A 21,055-nucleotide genomic window follows, 5' to 3' on the forward strand; every position below is an offset into this window, starting at 1 on the left:
GTTATCTAGTTATATCTTTAGGAATGTTCTATGTTACGTGCCTGCCTTCCAAAGTTTTTTTTTCTCATGATTTAAGCACGAACTGATTATATAAAAGTGAAAATTTATAGATGCGCGGTATCAAGTAAAAAAAAAATCGATTTTCTTTTTCATATGTAATGTCGGAAGTCATTTGTTTTCTTGGACAATGTTTGCAACCTTTTAAAAAATTATTGTTGGGGTGATTAATTTAAATGTGTGCGCATTTATAATAAATAAATATATATATAAAGAAATGAATACGTCGAAATGTATATGTAATTAGTATGTGAATATGATTTTAAAGTAAAAGTATGATATTAAATGTATTATGAATATATGTAAGAGCGCTCGTGTCTGTCCCCCTAAACGTGTATTGGTTGCTATAGTTTACCAGTGAGTTTTCCGACGAATATAAGAATGTAGATTTTGTCAAGAATACCGCCGTGCACTTAAGTAATTTTTCTTTTATTTTGAATAAATGTAAATGACAACTTCTGTAATTATGTAATGGCATGTATTGAAAAGTAACGGCAGGTCTAAACGTAACCCACATCATAACGAATATTATCCCTGAACAACTAACCTAAAGCCATTGTGGAAAGTGCACCTGGAATCCTTCTCACCTGTATATGTATCCTGTGACTTGACCAGTCTTTTTTTTTCCCAATTTGAACCTTTATACTCCGTACACCTGCGGGAGATCGTTCTTAAAAATTCGAATTATATACACATATATACAAAAGTGATCCTGAAGAAAGGTCTCATGACGTGTCCCAGTATTAAATAAATAATTTGAAACTATTCAAATAATAAGTTTGGAAATGGATCGTCTCAGAGGAGAGACATCCTCTAGTGAAAGTTGTTTTTCTTAAGATCCCTAGATGGGTAAAGCGTCGTAATGTGCGATTGCAGACATAAACTGTTACGAGTTACAAACCCAAATATAGACGATAAGTGGTTTTTGTAAACCGATAGTTAGATATATATATATATAGATATATAAATGACCACAAACTAAGTCAAATGGAGCGAAATGTTTTGGACACTATGAGTAGTGCGTGATTTGTGATTTGAACGCTCAAAATCATTAATATTTTATTACCCGATGTGAGGTAGAGACTCATACAAGTTTTAATGCACCTAAAAGTTTTTTTTTCTTTCCTCTTTGTCAATTTTTTTTAAGTGAAATAAGTGTCTCCTTTGCGTATGTCGCAAATCCTAATTTTGATTTAGCATGCCTAAGATACAATATATGTAATTATTTTTATTTATCAATATGATTGAATATACAAAAATTTACTAAGATATAACACTATGTACTCTATTAATATATAACCAAGAACTTGTGCTTTTAATATTTTCTTCATAATTACTTGTTTTGTTTTTTCTTTTCACTATGAATGTAATAAACTATTTGTATCTTTGTAGTTAGTTGATTTTCCTTTAAACATATATACACCGTCCTGAGTGAGTGAGCGTGTGAATGGATGATAGATTTAATATAAGTAATTTTAGTGATATCCTTTGTCATATTAACATCTGTAATATATGTGTCATGTTTTAACGTATATGTTAAGGTAAATAACCTAGGTCATGAAGGACCGTCACTAATGGTTTAAATCGGCTCTAGGAGTGAAACAAAAATAGCAGGATGAGCCTAAATACGACATCTTTCTTCCAGGAAGTTGAAATTCTGATTGATGCGATACATAAATTCATATTGAGTTTATAAGTCTGATTTTTTTTTCCTCTTGGCTAATTCATATGTGTGGTCGATCCTAGAGAACAGAGTTCAGATGCTGGATGGTTATCAATCACTGGTTGGAATAACAGTACAAAGAATTAAATTTCACTTTTCTCATTTCCAGGTCTAGGTCTGGGCAACCCCACGATCGTGGTGCCTGGAGCTAGGTCTGGGTGGTATGAGGGAACATGTGTCTATTCCGAAGCATTCCAAAATTGATTAGTCGTTAACATTTAGAATGATTCACCTTTCAGCGACTTTCCCGACCTTTTACTATATTTCCGGAATTATCCAGTAATCTGTTTTCTTATTAAAATACCCTATTTCTTTTCTTTCTTCTTTTCCTACCTCCTTCTTTTACCCTTCTACTTTCTTCTCTTTCTTTTCTATTTCTAAATGAAAGAAAACGGAGTCATGATTGAGAGTAGTCGCTATTGGCACGGTCAATAAGTTGTTTAGATGAGTTTTCTTCGGGAGTCCGATATGGAGTAATCAACAATAGCAAGAAAGTTTATTGGAATTTACTTTATTGGAAAATAATCCGGATTTCAATCAGTAGGTGATGTTTCGTAATCGTCCTCGTTAAAGAGAATTAATTTTAGCGACTTCTCTCCAGTACATTGCACGTTGTTGTTGTTATTATTATTTTTTTGTTCTTCGTTTTTTTTTCTTTCATTATGAAACATTTAAACCCCTTTCCCCCAGTAGGTACGCATTTAAATCAAACCAAATTATGAAAGCTTAAGTCAATCCAAGGGCTATGTTTAAGATTCATTTTAAAGACTTAAAACTTCTCTCACTTTGGCAATTTTATGACTACAAAATGGGAAATTAAGAAATTGTAGCAATTGCCCACTTCCCAAGCAGCGGAAATTTCGAAAGTGGTGTAGCACGTATTACACATTTTAAATAATAAGTTTATATGCCGAGTTTCAACTTCCTATGATCAAGGGTTCGTAAGGTGAGATGCACTATTATTTGGCGTGCATTTCAATTCCTCTCTTCTTCGCTTAGAATAAGCATTGTAATGAAAGTAGCATGTTAAAACCCTAGCTCGAGATAAGTAAGAAATCGTCGGCTGGTTCCAGTTGGCAAACTTGTACACCGTTTAGAGGAATGATTAACTATGGCTAAATAGAGCTCCTTCGTGGCTTAGCGGTTGGTGTATGCACCTTTGCCGTAGAGATCCGGGTTCGATTCCCGGAGGGAGCTCATGTGGTTCGAAATACACGTTAATCAATAGGTTCTGTCTCACATAGCCTCGCTGCTAACAGGGACGTTAAACTCAAAATCAACTATACTCAAGTATACAGGTGTAGCTAAACAGAAAATTTCCGGTGGAAGTACACACGGGCGAAAATTACGGTTATTTGAAGTAAAGTTTAGCATTTCAAGCCATGAAGAAATAAATTTTGGTGCAAATTTTCTCGGTCAGCAAACTGACAGCGCAGCTGGACAATTTAGACATATGCAGTGGCGTATTTAAAGGGGCCTTCCGGGCTTAAGCCCCCCAAAATTGTATTTATTATATTAAAGTAAAGGTGAAATATGTTGGAGAATTTTCACATTTCCAGAAACAATGTTAGTCAAGCCCCCCGAAACAAAATCGTCAATACGCCACTGTACATGTGTAATAAATAGCCAAGCGGCTTGGGGAGTAATCTGTTAATCAGATGTTCGTGAGTTGACACCCATGACCTTGTTAAACTTTCTTTTTTCGTGCACAGTAATTATATTTCTCATTAACTACCAATGCTAAACTTCAAATTCTCATTACTTCTGCCTACGGGGACACTTTCACCTAAAATGTTATGTTGTGCTGAGTTGATCAGCCTCTAAATTCGGTTGAAGTTTGATCAAATTTCTAGGGGTGGCAGCTGACTGTTTGCTAATAAGTACTAAGCATGTTCAAAATTTCATTTTAAACGGTATTAGACAGACAACATTGATGACGCTTTCGAATATGAAACAAATATTTGGAAGTTGTCCTCTTTTCACCTTAAAAGGAATTTTTAAAGGTGATAGAGGATGTGCTTACGTTTTTTTTTTTAATGGTACTTATATTCACCTCTCTAACATAATGTACTCGTGAGATACTCTTTCTTTGACATGCCTTTTAAGCCCTTCTTCTTACAATACACATGTTAATGAATATAGCACAATAAAATCTGGACTAGGCTTTCATTAACAATTTAATAAAGTTAATTGTTAAATACGCTTCAAACGGCTCATTCGTTTTGCTGTAACGGATTAAAATATTTTTCCCCCCATAAACCTATCTTCCCCGCATGTCAGCTAGTACTTAATGTAGGGCTTTAGAATTTACCAAACAATTTCATTTTTATTGAGTTTAAACTGTTAAGAGAACTGGATAATCTCACGAAACGTAAAAAATTTGGAAACTTTCTTATGAGATGCAATTGGAATCCAAATTTCAAAGGAATCCTCCATCTTACTGTTAGGGGTTATTACGGAAAGAGACGTATTGACGGAATGAGGTTTTTAAAAGGCAAAAAGTATTTCAAAATTAGTACTGAAATAACAAGAGAAGAAGAAAGAGAGGTTAGAAAATGTACGAGAATGGTTGCTAAGAGTGTCAACAAGAAGAGTTAAGGCCTATATTTAGCAGAAGGGGTCCAACTCTTTTCTCTAAATAATGTTACAATTTTGGTAATTTCTGTTCACATTCGGTTAGTTTAGAGTAGGTTAGGTTAGTTTAGGCTAGCTTAGGTTAGTTTAATTTAGTTTAGGTTAGGTTAGTTTATGTTAAATTAGTGTAGGGGTCCCCCATAATTTTCCAAAAAATGATAGAATTTCGCTTATTTGTATAATATTAGTTAAGTTTAGGTTAGTTCAGGTTAACTTAGGTTAGGTTAGATTTGGTTACGTTATGTTACGTCGAAATACTTGCATCATTCATTTCTCATGTAAATTTTGTGTTTTTTATGTGCTTCTGGACCCCTTGTACTAAACATACTCCAGAGTTAATTAGGGTTATATGTTTTACAGTTTAAAATAAGAAGTCTATGGAAGTTTTTAAAGAAGTAAAGTTTGAGAAGTGTATATAATTAGATTGAAGAAAAGAGATGGCATTAATCGTGGTTGGAATAAAGAGTATCTGGAGAAGTTTGTGGTTAGTTGATATTATATTCTTTGATGACCAGAGAGTTACATAGTTTTAAAGGAAGTTGTGTCGGGTTGTTAACTGAACGTCAAATATATATAATACTCTTTTTATGATAAAATAAAAGTTTAATACTTACGTTAGTGTATGTGAATTTTTAGAAGAAAACCACATTCTTACATCAAAAATTCGTTTCTGTAACGAAATAAAATAATCCTTTTTAGCACATTTTATTTTTGTAAGAAAAAAGTTGCTTTAGGGCTTTTCTTTACAGTATTTACTTTTACTTTTTTTTCAAACGGGTGAAAATAACAGTTGTAACAAGCAAAAGTTACCAAGTTCTCCGCTAGGGGCGCCATGACATATAAAGTACTTGAGCAAGCAGCATATATTATTTTAATCACGCTGGACCTTAGCCATAAGAGCTAAATGCACGGTTTTGATTGGTTGGAGTTATCCGTCTCTCACCACGCAGCATACATTGAGCACAAATCAAACACCAGATGCTATCGGTCCTCGTAGACGAGCACGCTAGTCAGTGGGCTAGTAATGTTGACTATTTTCGACGTGGTTTCAAACCCGGTCCAAAAAAAAAGTTTTTTAAAATTATTTTTATAAATTTTCATAACACTTTTATCATTAAAATAAGATGAAGATAATACTTATTTACTCTTGTACGTAATATATAATGCATAAATTGTGCTTTTTCTACCATTTACCTAGATTTTTCTGATAGCCCTTATAAACAGTGACGTTATAAACCAACAGATGAGTAAAAAGTGTGGCCCTTGCGAAGTGAGGTTTGTAGGGGGTAGTATGGAGTTAGAGAGGAGGAGGTGCTGGGGAAAGGTAGGCATACGCTTTCTTGGGGTGTAGTTAAATTTACATTAAAGTTCCACCATCCGGTCGTGACGTAATGTTACGTGATAATTAGTCTAGTTTGCACACACAATTTTATTGATAAAAAGTGATTTTACTTACATTATGAAACATAGCTGAGCGAGCGTCAGCGAGCAAAGGGTGTTAGAAGCCCCGCAGGACTCGTTTTATTCCACCTTTGTCCCCCATGATAATACCACGTGACATTACGTCACACTTGGATGGTGCAACCTCGATGTAAATCTAACGTCATTCGCAACCCTTGTGACCAGCCTAAAAACAGTTGGCTAGGGAGGAACAAACTGAAACATTTGCCTATTCTGGTAGATCTACAACATCGAAAAGCACTGATCCGCAGCCAGCCACAAACGTTTCTGAGGGTGTATAAAGAAGTTAGGGGAGGCCCATATGGGGTGAAAGTCTCATCTTTTCCTATAGTAACCATCATGGTATACACTAAGACCGCCAAGAATTTTTGGGGGCGGTCCGGTCCCTATTCTTCTACGTACTTGTGGCCCCGAAAAGTGTACTTAATACGTACATTGTTTTATTAATTACATCAATTGTATTATCTTTAGTCATATCTAGTTTATTTTCATCATCGTTCAGTACAACTTTGTCTGGGACGATTGTAACCTGTTACAATCATCCCCGATCGCCATGTTACATTTGTACATATTCAATGGCGAGTGATAAATATCATCATCCCTCATAATTACATTGAATCAAAGCATCAAACACAGTATCCACGCTGTCAAGGAAAGAACATAGATTACACACACACAGGGTATTTATTTACAGTAAACGCATATCTATCAAGAGAAAATAAAAGCAATTCAGTTAAAAATTTACTTATCTCTGTCAAAATCACGTTTCTTCTTGTCCAGTCTCCCACAATTTACTAACGACGCTCTTTTTATCTACCCACATAGACCTTGCATGAGTAACTCCAATTACATCTACAAACAACATTTCGAAACTCACTTCTATTAGTAATGGTCAATGTTACAACTGACCTGCGTTACTGTTGTCCCTGGTCTCCCCTTGCAATGATGCAATCCAAAACTACTTCACTGACATATATTAAACAGTGATAATATCAGGGGCTGGCCTTCCCCCACAGCTACGCAATTCCCTTCCCCGGCGCAAATCTCCGATTATACTCAATAAAGATTACCAGTATCTTCACAGTACTACTTGAACCCTCTGCGTATTAATATTCCCCTGAAGGAAATTATTTGAAATCATCAGTGTACGTAAATGTAATCAAAAGCCACTAACTGACACAGTGCAACAGATACTAAGCATAATGTTCTATAACTGAAATGAGACTTAAGCAAAAATTCGAACCCATCCCATGTCTTCATTTAACCCTGCAAAAAAAAAAAAAAAAAAAAAAAAACACCTTTTACCGCATTTTTAAAATAAATAACGATTATTAAGATATTGATGTAGTTATCAAATCCGTATTCAATACTTTGCAATCATTTCTTTCCGTATAAGTATCTTAACTTAAAAAAACTTGAAATAGTACTTGGTTTTAAAGTACAATAGTTCTTAACTTTTCAACTGAAGGCGCCACACAAATAATTTCGGACCAGCAATGAACCACCCTGTCATATATGTAAGTAGTGTTTTACTAACTAACGCTGACTACGCATATACGTAATCTAAATACGAGGAGCAATCAAAAAATTCCCGGAATTTTGTTATTACTCTTAATTGACACAATATCGTAAAACTTTGTCTCATATAGGATCTTTGGGTAGAGCAGTTAATAAAAAGAGCGTCCAGAATCGACTCCCACTACCAGTTTTTATTATAAAAAGTTTCCTCTATTAAAGTATTTTCACAAAATATTATACAAATTGATCTCTCTAGAATCAAGGTGAGATATAGTAGGTCTTTGACCGTAAGGTCGCAGACAGGATCTCCAACAGAGCCCCGTAGCAGGCTAAGAGGAGTGGAATTAAAGAACCAATGCTCCGTAGCAAGCAGAGGCGGGCCCGTAGCAGGCTAAGCGGCTGAGGTTAGAATTCCCAGACAGAGCCTCGTAGCAGGCTAAGCCAGGAGATAGGGTAGGCGTAGTCCCGTAGCAGACTAGAGGCCTGGAGTTAGGTTATTCCAAGGGTCCCGTAGCAGACTAAAGGAGGGTCACCAGAAAACAGTAATCGAGTTGCCTTCGTCCATCCTATTTATAGGGTCCTTTGGGTGGCGGTGGCGCTGCTGCTCCGATGTCGTCTTCTGCTCCGTGGGAGGGGCCAGAAGCCGTCGTCTGCATGTGATTATAGGTCCCTCTGGTGGGAGATCCTCTTGCCGAATCATGTGGTGGTGTTTGTAAAGATTGATGCGTGAAATTGCTTGTTTATGACATCACATAGGATATTACAATATAAGTACACATTTACTTAATTGCATTGAAAGTAGTCACCTTCGAAATACACACATTTGCTCCACTGCTTCTGCCATTACTGGAAACACCGACGAAAATCCTCTTTTGATCCCCTCGCATTAGTTTTAATCTCTTCCACGGGGAAAAAAAGTGTACTTTTGAGGGACATTTCTAGCTTCGAAAAGAGCTAAAGATCTGATGGTTCTAAACTGGTGTTACGGCTATCAAAGTCTCTGAAGAAGATCGAATTTCGATATTATGTCAACTGATTACCACATACTCCTCTGTTCAGCTACACTATTCAACCCCTGCCTATTATGAATTGTTTACATTTGTCAAACTCATAACGAGGCAACCTAAAGGACTCTATGGTACAAGATTCATTTTGATTGCGTCACAAATGCCAAAACTACAACAACATTCTTGGAACGTTTTGATTGCTCCTCGTACATATGTAATAATTAATTTTCCAATAACATAATGTACTAGGTAAAGTAAAAATTATCTGAAAAAATGTATTGCTATTCGTTTTAGGTATCTGTATAAAAAAAAATCAGAGTTCTAGTCAATATGAAAGTACCTAAAATTCACCTTCCAAGATTTAAGAATAACAAACAAACAGAAAAGTAACCTTATGAAAGCATTATATATTTTTAAAAGATTCTGTGATTTTTGGCATACCCTGTGAGCAATAACACACAAAAAATATGCTTATGAATCATTATTATTGATTTATAAAAAGCCTTTGACTTTATATACGACCTAGTAAGCATGGTTAAAAATCAAGTGGTTTGATTAAAATAGTATGAACTGAACTACTGCATAATCTGCGTTTGCATAATTGAACCAGCGTATTATTCAGTTCTCAAACAACCTTGCAATTAAACATACATGTAGCTCTAATAACCTGCCTAATCATCAGCTGCACAAGTACTCATACGGTATACATCATTAATTAACTCTAAGGCAAGTTTTTTTTTAATCCTACACACTTCGCTTAGATATACATACATATATACATACATACATACATTCATACATATATACATAAATACATACTCGCGTCTCTGCTTTAATTGTTACTAGATGAGAGTAGTGTATAGCCTATTAATTTTTGCTTGATCTTACTAATATTCGTTGTTGTCTGGAAAATCGCTGGTAAAGCTATTAAATAATGCAAACACTGTTTAATCCTTCGAGCATTATACATTTGAATGTCGTTTGACCTTTCTGTTATAAAACGGATAAACAACATCTGAAAAGAATATGAATACTTGATATTTTATGAAATGTTATGTCAGCTGCAGAATATTGTATAAACTTCCAATGTGTTTAAATTCCTCTTTAGTTTTCCTGGCTATTTTATCTATAAGTATAGTGAAACTAATAGTGCCGTTATGTCTACATCCGTCTATCTATCTATTGATAGCTATTAGACCCCCCTAAAAAATGAAAAGAGATAGCAAAAGAGAATCGCATTTTAGATATAGACTAGACTTTGGCTAGTTGGGGGCTCCGCCCCCAGACTCCCGCGTTTGCTCGGTCTACGGCCTTGCATCTCTTATCTATCAGGCTTTGCATTAACAGTGAATTTCGTGCATTTGTCCTTCATATTTCCTGAACTTGCCCAGCTGGGGGCTTCTCTCCCACACCTCCTCCTTTGCTCGGCCTACGACCTCGCACTTCTTAAACCCACAATTCTACCGAATTTCAAGTTTCGTTTCATATTTCAACTACCTAAAAGATACGATTTTGTATCTCAAGAAAACGCCCATTTAAATAAATAACATGGGAATTTCTTCATCCCCCTTTAGATTCCTTAAAACTTAAAAGTATTCACTTTTGGCAATTTTCCTGTCAGTATCGGAAGGCTACAATCATGCAAAATGTCATCACTCTAAATTTTGCTAGAAGTGCCTAAACATTTTGGAATGTAGAAAGTATCCCATACAAATAACAGGGAAAGATTTTTCAGTTCTCCATAAAACCACTCTTTGGAAATTTTTATTTTCACTGATTTACTTAGGTAATGATAACGAAAACGTACAATCATTCCGAATTTCAATTTTTATTCTAATTCCAATTACCTCAAACATGAGATAATAGGTCCAAAAAAGGCCCATTTAAATAACATGGGGACATTCTTCATCCCACCTTCACACACCGTAATAATTAAAATCCTGTCGGTTAGTCCCGAAAAGCTACAATCATGCCAAATGTCAACTTTCCACGTCAACCGGAAGTACACCTTTAATTTATGTCAGTTCATGTGGCTTTATATATAGTTAAGATTGAGTGTCACAATGATGTGTTCCTTTTCCTCTTTCAGCCCTAAATTCAAAGTAGAAATGATAGAAATCAACCATTTCCGGTTTCAATATTAATCATGATAGGACAAAAGCTGTAATATATAGAAGCTATTTTTTAAAAAAAATTTATACAGAGTCCAAAGAATAGATTCAAAATCCTCCCTTATCTCTCTATTAAAGCAGGAAGTGGTTTAAATATACTATCATTTCCGGATTTAATATTGATCTCTATAGAGCAAGATCGGTAAGAGATAACGAAAAATATTGTTTGATATGGATCCGAAGTCCGAGAAATAAATTTCAGCTTCATCTCTATTTAAACCGGAAGTGATAAAAGTGTACTATTTCCGATTTCAGTATTGATTATCATAAAGAAGAAACGGTAATAGGTAGCGAGAAGCTATTTATTAAGATGGATTCAGTCTCGCAAGAATAAATTCTATTCCAGAAAAATAAAAATCTCTATTCCTTGTCCAAAATTCCGTTTCAATTTTGATCCTCCTTAGAGTAAAAATTGTAATACGTAGATAGCGAGAATTGTTTGGTATACCAAAGTTCCTTTATATTTATTCCCTTGTCTGTCCATGAGTCCGTTTGTTCAAGAAAAAAAAAAGCGAAAAAACAATAGTTTTTCAGGAAAGTAGTTCCAAAGAGGATTATCCTAACTTTAAGTACAAAATACGTACGTTGACTCAACACTGTTGAAAAAAATATTTAAAAAAAATCTTTCAATAATTTTCTACAACAAATTTCTCATACCAAAATATTTCGAGTATTTTACAAATAAAAGAATATCACAATAAATTAAGCAAAATAATTAAAAGAAACAATCATGCTAGAAAAACAAAGTGAAGTGACTAATATAAATTTATGTTACCAGTTTTCGGAGAGCATTTATAGTTAATAAAAAACAAGTATTTAAAAAATCGGGCAAGATTTGAACCCTAATCTACCGCGTGAGGATTCGATACACTGATTACGACCCCAAGTGAGTTTTTAACAGTGATTATGAATGTGCTGAGAGTGGATATTTAAAACCAAAAGTGATACGAAAGGTATAAATGATGTCGCACAGTGTTATTGATTTATTTCTTTGAAATAATCATGAATGAAAATACAGTACGAGAAAAAATGAAATGAAATCTTTAAGTTTTACGTCCCACGGTTATGCCGGTTAGGCTAAAGGAGACGGTGATAATGAGAGATGAGTGAAATGGTGGAATGAAGAAAGTGGGAGGAAACGGGAGAACCCCGAGAAAACCCACGAGCGCGGTGTTTGTCCACCACAAAGTTCACTTGGCGGGGGCTGGGATCGAACCCGGGACCCCAAGCACCAGAGGTGAACGCTCAACACTGGGCCACCGCGCCCCCCCCCAATACAGTACGAGAAATTGCATCTAATGTTGAATGCAACTCTAAAATTGCATGCAACTTAGCATCGTACACGCCTAATACAGAATGTGATGGGATCTTGGATTCAATATTCAGGATGGGCCATAAGGTCTTTTAATAAAAAAAATCATTTGAGTCCTTAGTAAAACCCTTTTTACAGTGTATTATTTATGAACCACATCACAGCGTAATGTTTACGTCAATCAGGTACTGATAGGGGAGAATGGGATAACCCCGTAAACCTAAGGGAGAACTGAAAAAAAAAAAATAGTGGACGAGTCTGAAAATGAACAAAATATGATGTGGAGGCAGACCAATATACTGTCTATGTGATGTAAACGTTAGAAAATCTCACGATGAAAGAAGTTATATATGCCACATATATATTCGATCGGCGTTTCTCCAACTGCGCGGTAATGGCGATCAATTAAATTCCCATTTTATTTAAATGAGAGAAATAAAATTATAAATAACTTTTATCAAAATAAGAAAAAATAATGTTTCTTAAGAATACACCCAAATACTAGATAAGCCTATTGAAGTAATGACGCTTAAGAATTTGTAACTCTAAGAAAAAATAACGTTAAAAAAATATTTTCCTAACTAGAGAGGATTCCATATCAGGACCAAGTAGCTGAAGGTAACCTATATACCGTCTGAAAGCTCTTGCCATGAAAAGTACGAAACCGTTTTCGAATCACTGGAAAGCCCACAACTTCACCCTATAAGGGGTCAGTTTGTTGGGTTTGTGACCCTTGTGACCCTATGTATGACATATTTGACAGAAGTAAAAATGAATGTTACGACCCATAACACGTAAGCATCTAAGCCCATTATGTTCCTTTTTCGCTCGTCGCTAGAACGTGGTTCCGGCAAGGGTTTGTAATATCACTTTGCACCCAGACATACCTATTTGGTCAGTGTTACCAACGAATTGTAAATATAATGTGGCAAATGGTTCCTCTACCACTGCACATATATCCATGTAAATACAATGGAATAAACATCATTCGTCACTAGAGAAAACATATTGTGGACGTATTTCTCTCTCAAGGACTTCAATTTGTCAGTATTGACAACCAATTGTAAAAGTGAGAAGGTGTAAAACAGGTTCGTATGATGAGAAATTTATACACCAACCTTGGTAGAAACATCACACAATCACACGAAACATCACATAATATAGCAAAAAGACGTTGAGTGTGACCATTTCGCAACCATTCTAGGTTGTCAGTGTTGCTAACCAAATGTGAGCATCACGATGTTGCAAGTGACGTGCTTGCAATTTAACCAATATATAACAAATGTGACATAACCAACATTGGACAATGGAAAAGCTAGCAAGGATCACAGTCTAATTATGTTTGCCAATGCTGTAGACTTCATGGAATTATCTTGAATGTTCGCATTAGTTGGCAACACTGCCAAACTGGGGTGCTTGGGAGACGGGAACACTCACACTATGTTTTCCATTATCCAATGCTGCTTCTGTCACATTTGTTTTATATTCGTTTTATATTTGTACGTACTCCATTTGCAACATTGTGATTTTACACTTGGTTGGAAACACTGATAACCTAGAATGGACGGAAGATGGTCACACTCAACGTCTTTGTGCTATAGTATCGTGTGATATTTCTGCCAAGCTTGGTGTGTAAACGTCTTATTGTACGGAACCTGTTTAACACCTTCTCATTTTTACAATTGGTTGGCAACATGACAAACTGTGGTCTTTGAGAGAGAAATACGTCCACAGTATATTTTCTCTAGTGACGAATGATGTTTATGCCACGTTACATGGATATACGTCCAGTGGTAGAGAAACCATTTGCCACATTATATTTACAATTCGTTGGCAACACTGACCAAATAGGTACGTCTGGGTGCAGAGCGATATTACCAAACTCTTGCCAGAGTCACGTTCTAGCAATGAGTTAAAAAGGATCATGATGGACTCAGGCACTTACTCGTGATGCATCGTAACATTCATTTTTACTTCTGTCGAATATGCCATACATAGGGTGGCAAACACCAACATCTGGCTCCTTATAGGGTCAGGTTGTGGGTTTGCCCGTGATTTGAAAACGGTTTCGTACTTCTTTTGGCAAGGGCTTTCAGACGATATATAGGTTTTATCCAGGTACTTGGTCCCGGTATGGAATCATCCCTAGTAAGTTCACAAGTCCACAACATTGATAACAAATAGTTAGGAAACGAAATAGTACAGAATCTATTATATAATACTGTTACACAAAGCACGCACAGAATCTGTCACATATAAATTCCTGTCACATATAAATTCCTCAGGAGTATCGAAACCACTGCACAGCATATAAACCTACACTCCACAAGATGTGCTTCGATACCACTCTTCTCCATTTATTCTATATTCCTCACAAATGAAACCAACTTCTTCAATGTTTCCTAGGATATTATCACATTCATCATCGTCACATAAATCGTCTTCATAAATTTCTTCATCTTTGGTGCCTTAATCGTCGCCTCAGTTTCTTTCCTTTTCTTGATGGCATTCCAGTTTTGTTACGTTCATATCTCTTAATTTTTTGTCTTCCTTTCACAGATCTTCTCCCCTTTTCTGTGTCCAACTTTTGTGCTTGTTATTACTCTTTTTTGATCTTTCTAACTGCCTTCTGCGTGGAGTCGATATTAATATCTCAGAGTGTTGTTTAGAAGGTTCTGTGGCATTTGCATTTGCCCTTTTTCGTAGGCAATGGAACCAGATCTCCTAAACTGCAACTAGTTGGTTTGGTCATTTGTTTCAGAAGATGATGTAGACGATGCACTATCCAAGGAACAGGAAAAATGTGTTTGATCAGAAAATGGTGGTTTATTTTTTATTGCAGTTGTAGTTTATTGTGAAGTAGATGGTGAACCTTACATCTCATCGCCTTTGCACAGGGATATCTGGGCAAGAGCGCCGATTTCTTTGTAAATTTTGGGGGGCCCATTGAGATGCAGAAGCTATATATGTGAGGATTGTAAGACAAATTGCATTCAAATTATGCAAAATATTGTATATTCATAAATACAATACTGGGGCCCACATGAGCTTAGGGGATGCCTCGCCCCCCTCCAGGATCGGCGCCCTCGTATCTGGGATATCTTCTTTAGACTGTAATGCTTCTGCTGGGAAGTAATCAACCTCAAAAAGCATGTCAGAATTCATAGGATAAATCCCAGTCACCTCTAATCCGGATACAGCATTTGATATTGTTGCAACCTTAGAATAAGCATTATTGAACAATCCAGGATTATGTCGTATGGCATAATCTTCAGCAGGCATTGCAACTTCTTTTTCAGATCGCATTCACGCCAGAAAAGTGACTTCAAAGGTGAGAGGAAAGCCACATCCAGTGACCGCGGGCGATGCGTCATACATGGAGGAAGTGATGGCATTATAATGTCATGCTGCCTGCACAATTCATGTAACTCCATGGAAACGTGACTTGTATGATTATCAATAACTAATAGTACTTTACGATCAAAGTTGGCATTTGCGTCATGGATGAAGTCAAATCACAAAGTTTCGTTGGACCAGCCGTTGTGCGAACAGGCATAAGCAGCACAGCGAGGGCTATCCTTTGCAAGATGAGAAGGCTTTTTTTTACGAACATGAGTGATGTGTAAGTCCAGTTGCATTCATTGCACAAACCCATAGACTAACTACAGATCTCACATACATTTCGCCCTTTAGATGAAAATACATTTCCCAGATCCTGAATGTTGTTACTCTTGTTCCATCCATATTATACAGGGTGTCTTAAAAGTCCCCTGTCATAGGGTAAATCAGTTATTATTAGAGTTACAACAAAATGCAAGAGGGAAAACTGTTTCCAAATATGATATTTTCAGCCTAAAGTGAAGGAATATTTTAAATTGGACGAGCCGTTTGGACTGTACACTCCTTATGAGCCCAATGTTAAATGAATACGTTGGATTTACCTAGACTCACAACATAAGTGAATAACGTTACTGTGTTTTACGCTAACTTGTCGATGGCCATCCCCCATTTCAACCAGTAACTTCGTTTACTTATGTTGTGGGTCCAAGTAAATCGCAACATTGCATTTTCATTTAACATTGGGCACATAAAGAGTGTACAGCCGAAACGATTCATCCTATTAAAAAAAAAAAATCCTTTAGATTGAAAACATCATATTTGGAGACAGTTTTTTTTCTTGCATTTTCTTGTAACTCTGGTAATAATTGAGGGGGCGCGGTGGCTCAGTGGTAGAGCGTCCACCTTCGGTGCTTGGGGTCCTTGGTTCGAGTCCAACTCGCGCCGTGGGGACATTGTGGTGGACATACACTGTGCTCATGAGTTTCCTCGAGGTTGTCCCGTTTCCTCCCACTTTCTTCATTCCACCATTTCATTCATCTCTCATGATCACCAGCTCCTTTAGCCTAACCATCATAATCGTGGGACGTGAAACTTAAAGATTTCATTTTATTTTTTCATTTCTGATAATAATAGATTTACCCTATGGCAGGGAACTTTTGAGACACCCTGTATATGCAGTTTTGAGGATAATTATGCGTGTTCATCACAATCTCAAAGTTGTCGCACCCATTTCGATTAAATGTGGTGATGCGGTTAAAGCTAGTTGCTTCTGGTTTGCGAAAACTGACAAAATTTCTTTTTTAAAAACCCTCCGATCAGACTTTTCAGCAATACGCGTGGTTTTTGTAAACTTTTGGGGGGACTTTCTTCATTTCTGTATAATCAAATGGAACTTGCATACTTTTAACAGTGTCAATTCATAAAAGAGGTGGTCCATGGCCTTTATTCCTTCAGAGCGTAATTGTTCATCTTCGCTGGAAAACACAGGTATACAGTCTAATTTTGGTTCACCACCTGTTCCACTAAAGTTTCGGTCTCGTAGCGTAGTAGCTCCTATTGAATGTCTCTGACCAACTTATTTTGGTCGTTAACCTTTACCATGTTCTAAGCATCTGTAACAAGCAATAGAAAAACCATAACTCCGGAGCATTGTTTTGAAGAAACGCACTTACGTACAGCATGCATGATGCTTAGTATTTAAAATAATGTCGGGAAGCACCGCTCACCTGATCCGGGCACCCTACAGGTTCCATCACCATTACCCCATCATTGAGTCACATGGATATTTCAACCCAGAGCAAAATATAGGTGCAACATTTTTACGCAATTTACATCAAAATGTTGCAAATTAAACTGTTTATGCCCAGAAACAAATAAAGTAAATAAATGTTAAGACCGAGTGTACTTAAATTCGCAGCAAAATTGTAAGAAATTGCACAGAAATAAAAAAGAAACCCTTCGACAACACGAAATGTAATGGCAACACAATCTTTGGCGTTTGTGAGTTAGTTCAATGTTCTTCAATGCAGAGCGCAGTACTGGTCAAACACCGCTCGTATTTTACACCTGTTCAAAACAAGCATGATCGGGCCACCCTGTTCTCCCCTACTGTAATCGATGATGATGCCAGCTTCTTAGGAGGGATAAGCGGAAGGACAGAGAATTTTTTCGGTGACGCCTGTTATTATTATTTATTGTTTTGGTATACTGAAAATAATAGATTTATATAGTATGTAAACTACATTACAATACATGTCTCGGAAGGGGGGGTTGCCGTAGCCACCAGGTGAGCGCTCAGCCAGTTTAGCGTTGTCAATGACTAATCAATTAAGAACTAAATAACTACTCAATTTTTTAGTTATCGAAGCAAAGGGAAATGATGATGAAAAGATGGATGATAATGGTGGAATGACGAAAGCGGGACGAAATGAGAAAACTCAGAGAAAACCCCCATACATGGTGTTTGTCCATCATAAAACCCACTTTGCGGAAGCTGGGATTGAACCAGGGATTTAATGCGCCAGAAATGAGCGTTCTAGCAATCAGCTGTTGTGACCTAATAACTGTTAATGTCAAGCGACTTTTGGTCTTCAGTGTATATAGAAAACTTAATCTGTCAAGACAAAGAGAAATTATATTTGTGCATATTAACAAGGGCGCCCATGTTGTGGTTCCAAGGGGGGCAAGTATAAGCAACGTTTCAAGTGTTGTCTCAAATTTTGCGGTAACTATTCTAAAATATCTACTTGGTTTTCGATCTTCCGAAGCACAATTTCCTCTAAATGGGGGAGGCGAGTGCCCCACCTTGCCCCCCCCCCTGATGGGCGCCCTTGCATATTAATTTTTCCTATGGTTGCTTGACAGATCGGTAAAGATATGGTTTGTTACGCTATTCTGTTTGATTTCAAAAACGAACACAATAATTGAGTAGGGTATTTCAATCAGGCTTTACAACATACGTTTTACCTATATTACTGAAAATGAGTTTTGGACTCTAACCAGTGTTATGCATGTAACATAAAATAAAAAATATATAGTCCGTTACATTGATTTTAATATGGATATAAAGTAATATTGCTATTTAGAAGTATTCATTTGGCGTACTAGCCATTAATCTACTCTATCGTTGCTCTCTCTGGACTCTGAAAATATCAACTTCTTTAAAATTCATCCTGTTTGCCACGCATTAAAGAGGCGATCAATTCTTTTAGTAGTGTCTCATCAAGGAAGATGAATGCTCAGGCCTGGAGAGACATGCTTTGGTTTTTGAAGCCTCATTTTTTTTAACCCTTAATATGTTTCATGTGCACAGTGCTGGTGGAAATAAAGCATACATTACAAGCTATAAGTCATTCTACTATTTATTAATTTACTGCTGTACAATATATTTTATGCTGTTTAACTTGAATTATGCCTTACTATTCTGCGCCATGTTATAGGAGGTTAATGGAAATAAAAGTCTGGAGGAGTAGATGAATACTGCAATTTGCAGAATGTGAATTCTTGTGCAATTCTTTGAGTTTAGTTGAGTGATATAACTTATAGAAATATTTAAATTTCTAACGAATGGTCTACTACTGATGAGATAGGATACTGAGCCGCTTTGAAAAGCGTTTTTGTACAGTCGCTTGTTAAAATCAATTTCTAGATACGTAATACTAGGGTGGTTCAAAAAGTAATGCCTCCAAGGAGATACATTTATTTGTGTTTGACAAATACCACCAATACAGGTATCAATGGAAAACTTGGAATGTCAGCTACAAATGATGGCATAATTTTTCAACATAGTCCCCATTAAGGGCAACACACTTGCACTAACGCGAAACAAGAATTTTCATGCCATCGGCGAAGAATTGTGGTGGCTGCTGAAGAAACCATTGCCGAACTTCTGCTTCCACCTCCGCGTCACAACTGTAGCGTTGGGCCATAAAGGTGATCCTTAAGTTTGGGGAAGAGACAAAAGTCGTAGGGCACAAGATCCGGACTAGAGGCAGGATGAGGCAGATTGCCAACAACACTTTGCCAGCAGATGGGGCAAGTTTGAACTCTTGGGCGGAGGAGAGGACATGTGGCGGTACTCCATCGACTGACACTTCGTTTCCGGGTCATATTGGTGTATCCACGACTCGTCGCTGGCGTTGAATGGTCCTGAGTGCACAACATTCCGCAGTCAGAAATTCAATGACATCCCGCTGTTTCAACCGGACGTCATCACTAGATTCGATATATGGTTCCATTACTATGGAACGAGAAGAGATAGGAAGGTAAAACAAGTGACATTCTATAGCCTACACATCAGAGCATTAATGACAAATAGCTCAGAATGTTTGAACTACTATTGGCCAAATAGTGGGCTTAGATGGACTACTTTCTGAATCATCCTCGTATATCCTCTCAAGTGAGTTTCGTTTCATATTGTAAAAGTACAATTCATTTGTAAACCATAGAAATTCACTATTGTAACCAGAAATGATGGATTAATCAATTTCGGTTCCAATAAAGAATTAAAGATGGAGATAAAACCTATTCTTAGAACACTCAATCTAAATACGAACACGTTTTATATGAAACTACTTTTCCCATTGACATTAATGTAAATATAATTTATCCCACCTAGCTAGAGAAACATGGTACTGTACGTATTGTTTAAATTGGTAGTTTAAATTCTCAATACAAAATAAAAATAAAAGAAGGGTAACATATTACCCCTTTTTAAAGAAAAATAGGTTTGTAAAGTGGTTCAAAGCATTGTGTATGCAATACATGTAGGTTTGTTCGACTGTTCGGTGCGAATGCGCAGTATTGGAAGAATTACGTAAGCCTTCCGTCAGTAGCCATGGAGCGTTGGTCGGACGAACATTGCGCTTTCGCAGTGTAGTGTTTCTTCAAGAACAAAGACTCTGCAACAATTACGCAGCGTAAGTTTCGGAGTCATTTTAACATTGGCAGAAATGGACTAGTACCGACACGATAAGCTATTCTTAATTGGTTGAAGAAGTTCCGAGCTTCGGCTTCTGCAAGATCAGAGAAATCCCCAGCTCGTCGAAGTTCAGTGAGAACACCAGGCAACATAGAGAGGGTTCAAGAAGCATTAATTAGAAGTCCAAGGCGTTCAGCTCGTCGGCATGTTGCGTAACTTGGAATGTCAGATAGGAGTGTGCGGAGAATATTACACCAGGACTTACACTTCCCCCCATTCAAAATTCAGATGATTTTCATGTTGCTCCCTGAGGATTTTAATGCTCGCGTACAATTCTGCAATATGCTGTTGCAAATGATTAATGAGAACCCAAACTTTCTACAGAGGTTAATCATGTCCGACGAGGCTCATTTTCACAATAATGGGTGTGTAAATAAGCAGAATTTTCGTTACTGGGCACCCTGAAATCCAAGATTGTTGCATGAAGTGCCCCTTCATAGCCCTAAAATAACAGTATGGTGTGTTGTTTATTTTGATGGGATCATTGGACCATACTTTTTCAACGAGGATGGTAACACTGTAACTGTCACGTGTGCTCGATATGTGGACATGCTCGAAACCTTTTTACTCCCAGACAGATGTGGTTCCAACAAGACGGGGCCACGTCACACACAGCAATTGCATCGATCAACATTCTTGGGAGGATGTTTCCAGGACGGGTTGTCTCTCGTCGCGGCAATGTTCCTTGGCCTGCACGCTCGCTCGACCTATCGACATGTGACTTCTTCCTATGGGGTTACTTGAAGCAACAAATGTATGCAACAAAACCTGCAACATTACAGGATTTGTGTTAATCCATTCAATATGCAATCACCAAACCCCGCTAGACACGGTTCAACGAGCCGTGAGTGC

At 37.0% G+C, this 21,055-nt stretch overlaps 1 protein-coding gene across 1 annotated transcript in view; it reads left to right on the plus strand.

Moving 5' to 3' along the window:
- Window positions 1-15,383: 15,383 nt before the first annotated feature.
- Window positions 15,384-21,055, plus strand: part of Ac76E (adenylate cyclase type 2 Ac76E) — a gene marked incomplete in the record, with an annotated part of 460,518 nt that continues 454,846 nt past the window's right edge. The window contains 1 exon segment of the mRNA XM_081745497.1: window positions 15,384-15,505. Within this exon segment, the coding sequence (XP_081601623.1) occupies window positions 15,384-15,505 (122 nt within the window).

This window comes from Thermobia domestica, chromosome 18, assembly GCF_964235325.1.
Source record: "Thermobia domestica chromosome 18, izTheDome1.hap1.1, whole genome shotgun sequence".
Classification (NCBI taxonomy): domain Eukaryota; kingdom Metazoa; phylum Arthropoda; class Insecta; order Zygentoma; family Lepismatidae; genus Thermobia; species Thermobia domestica.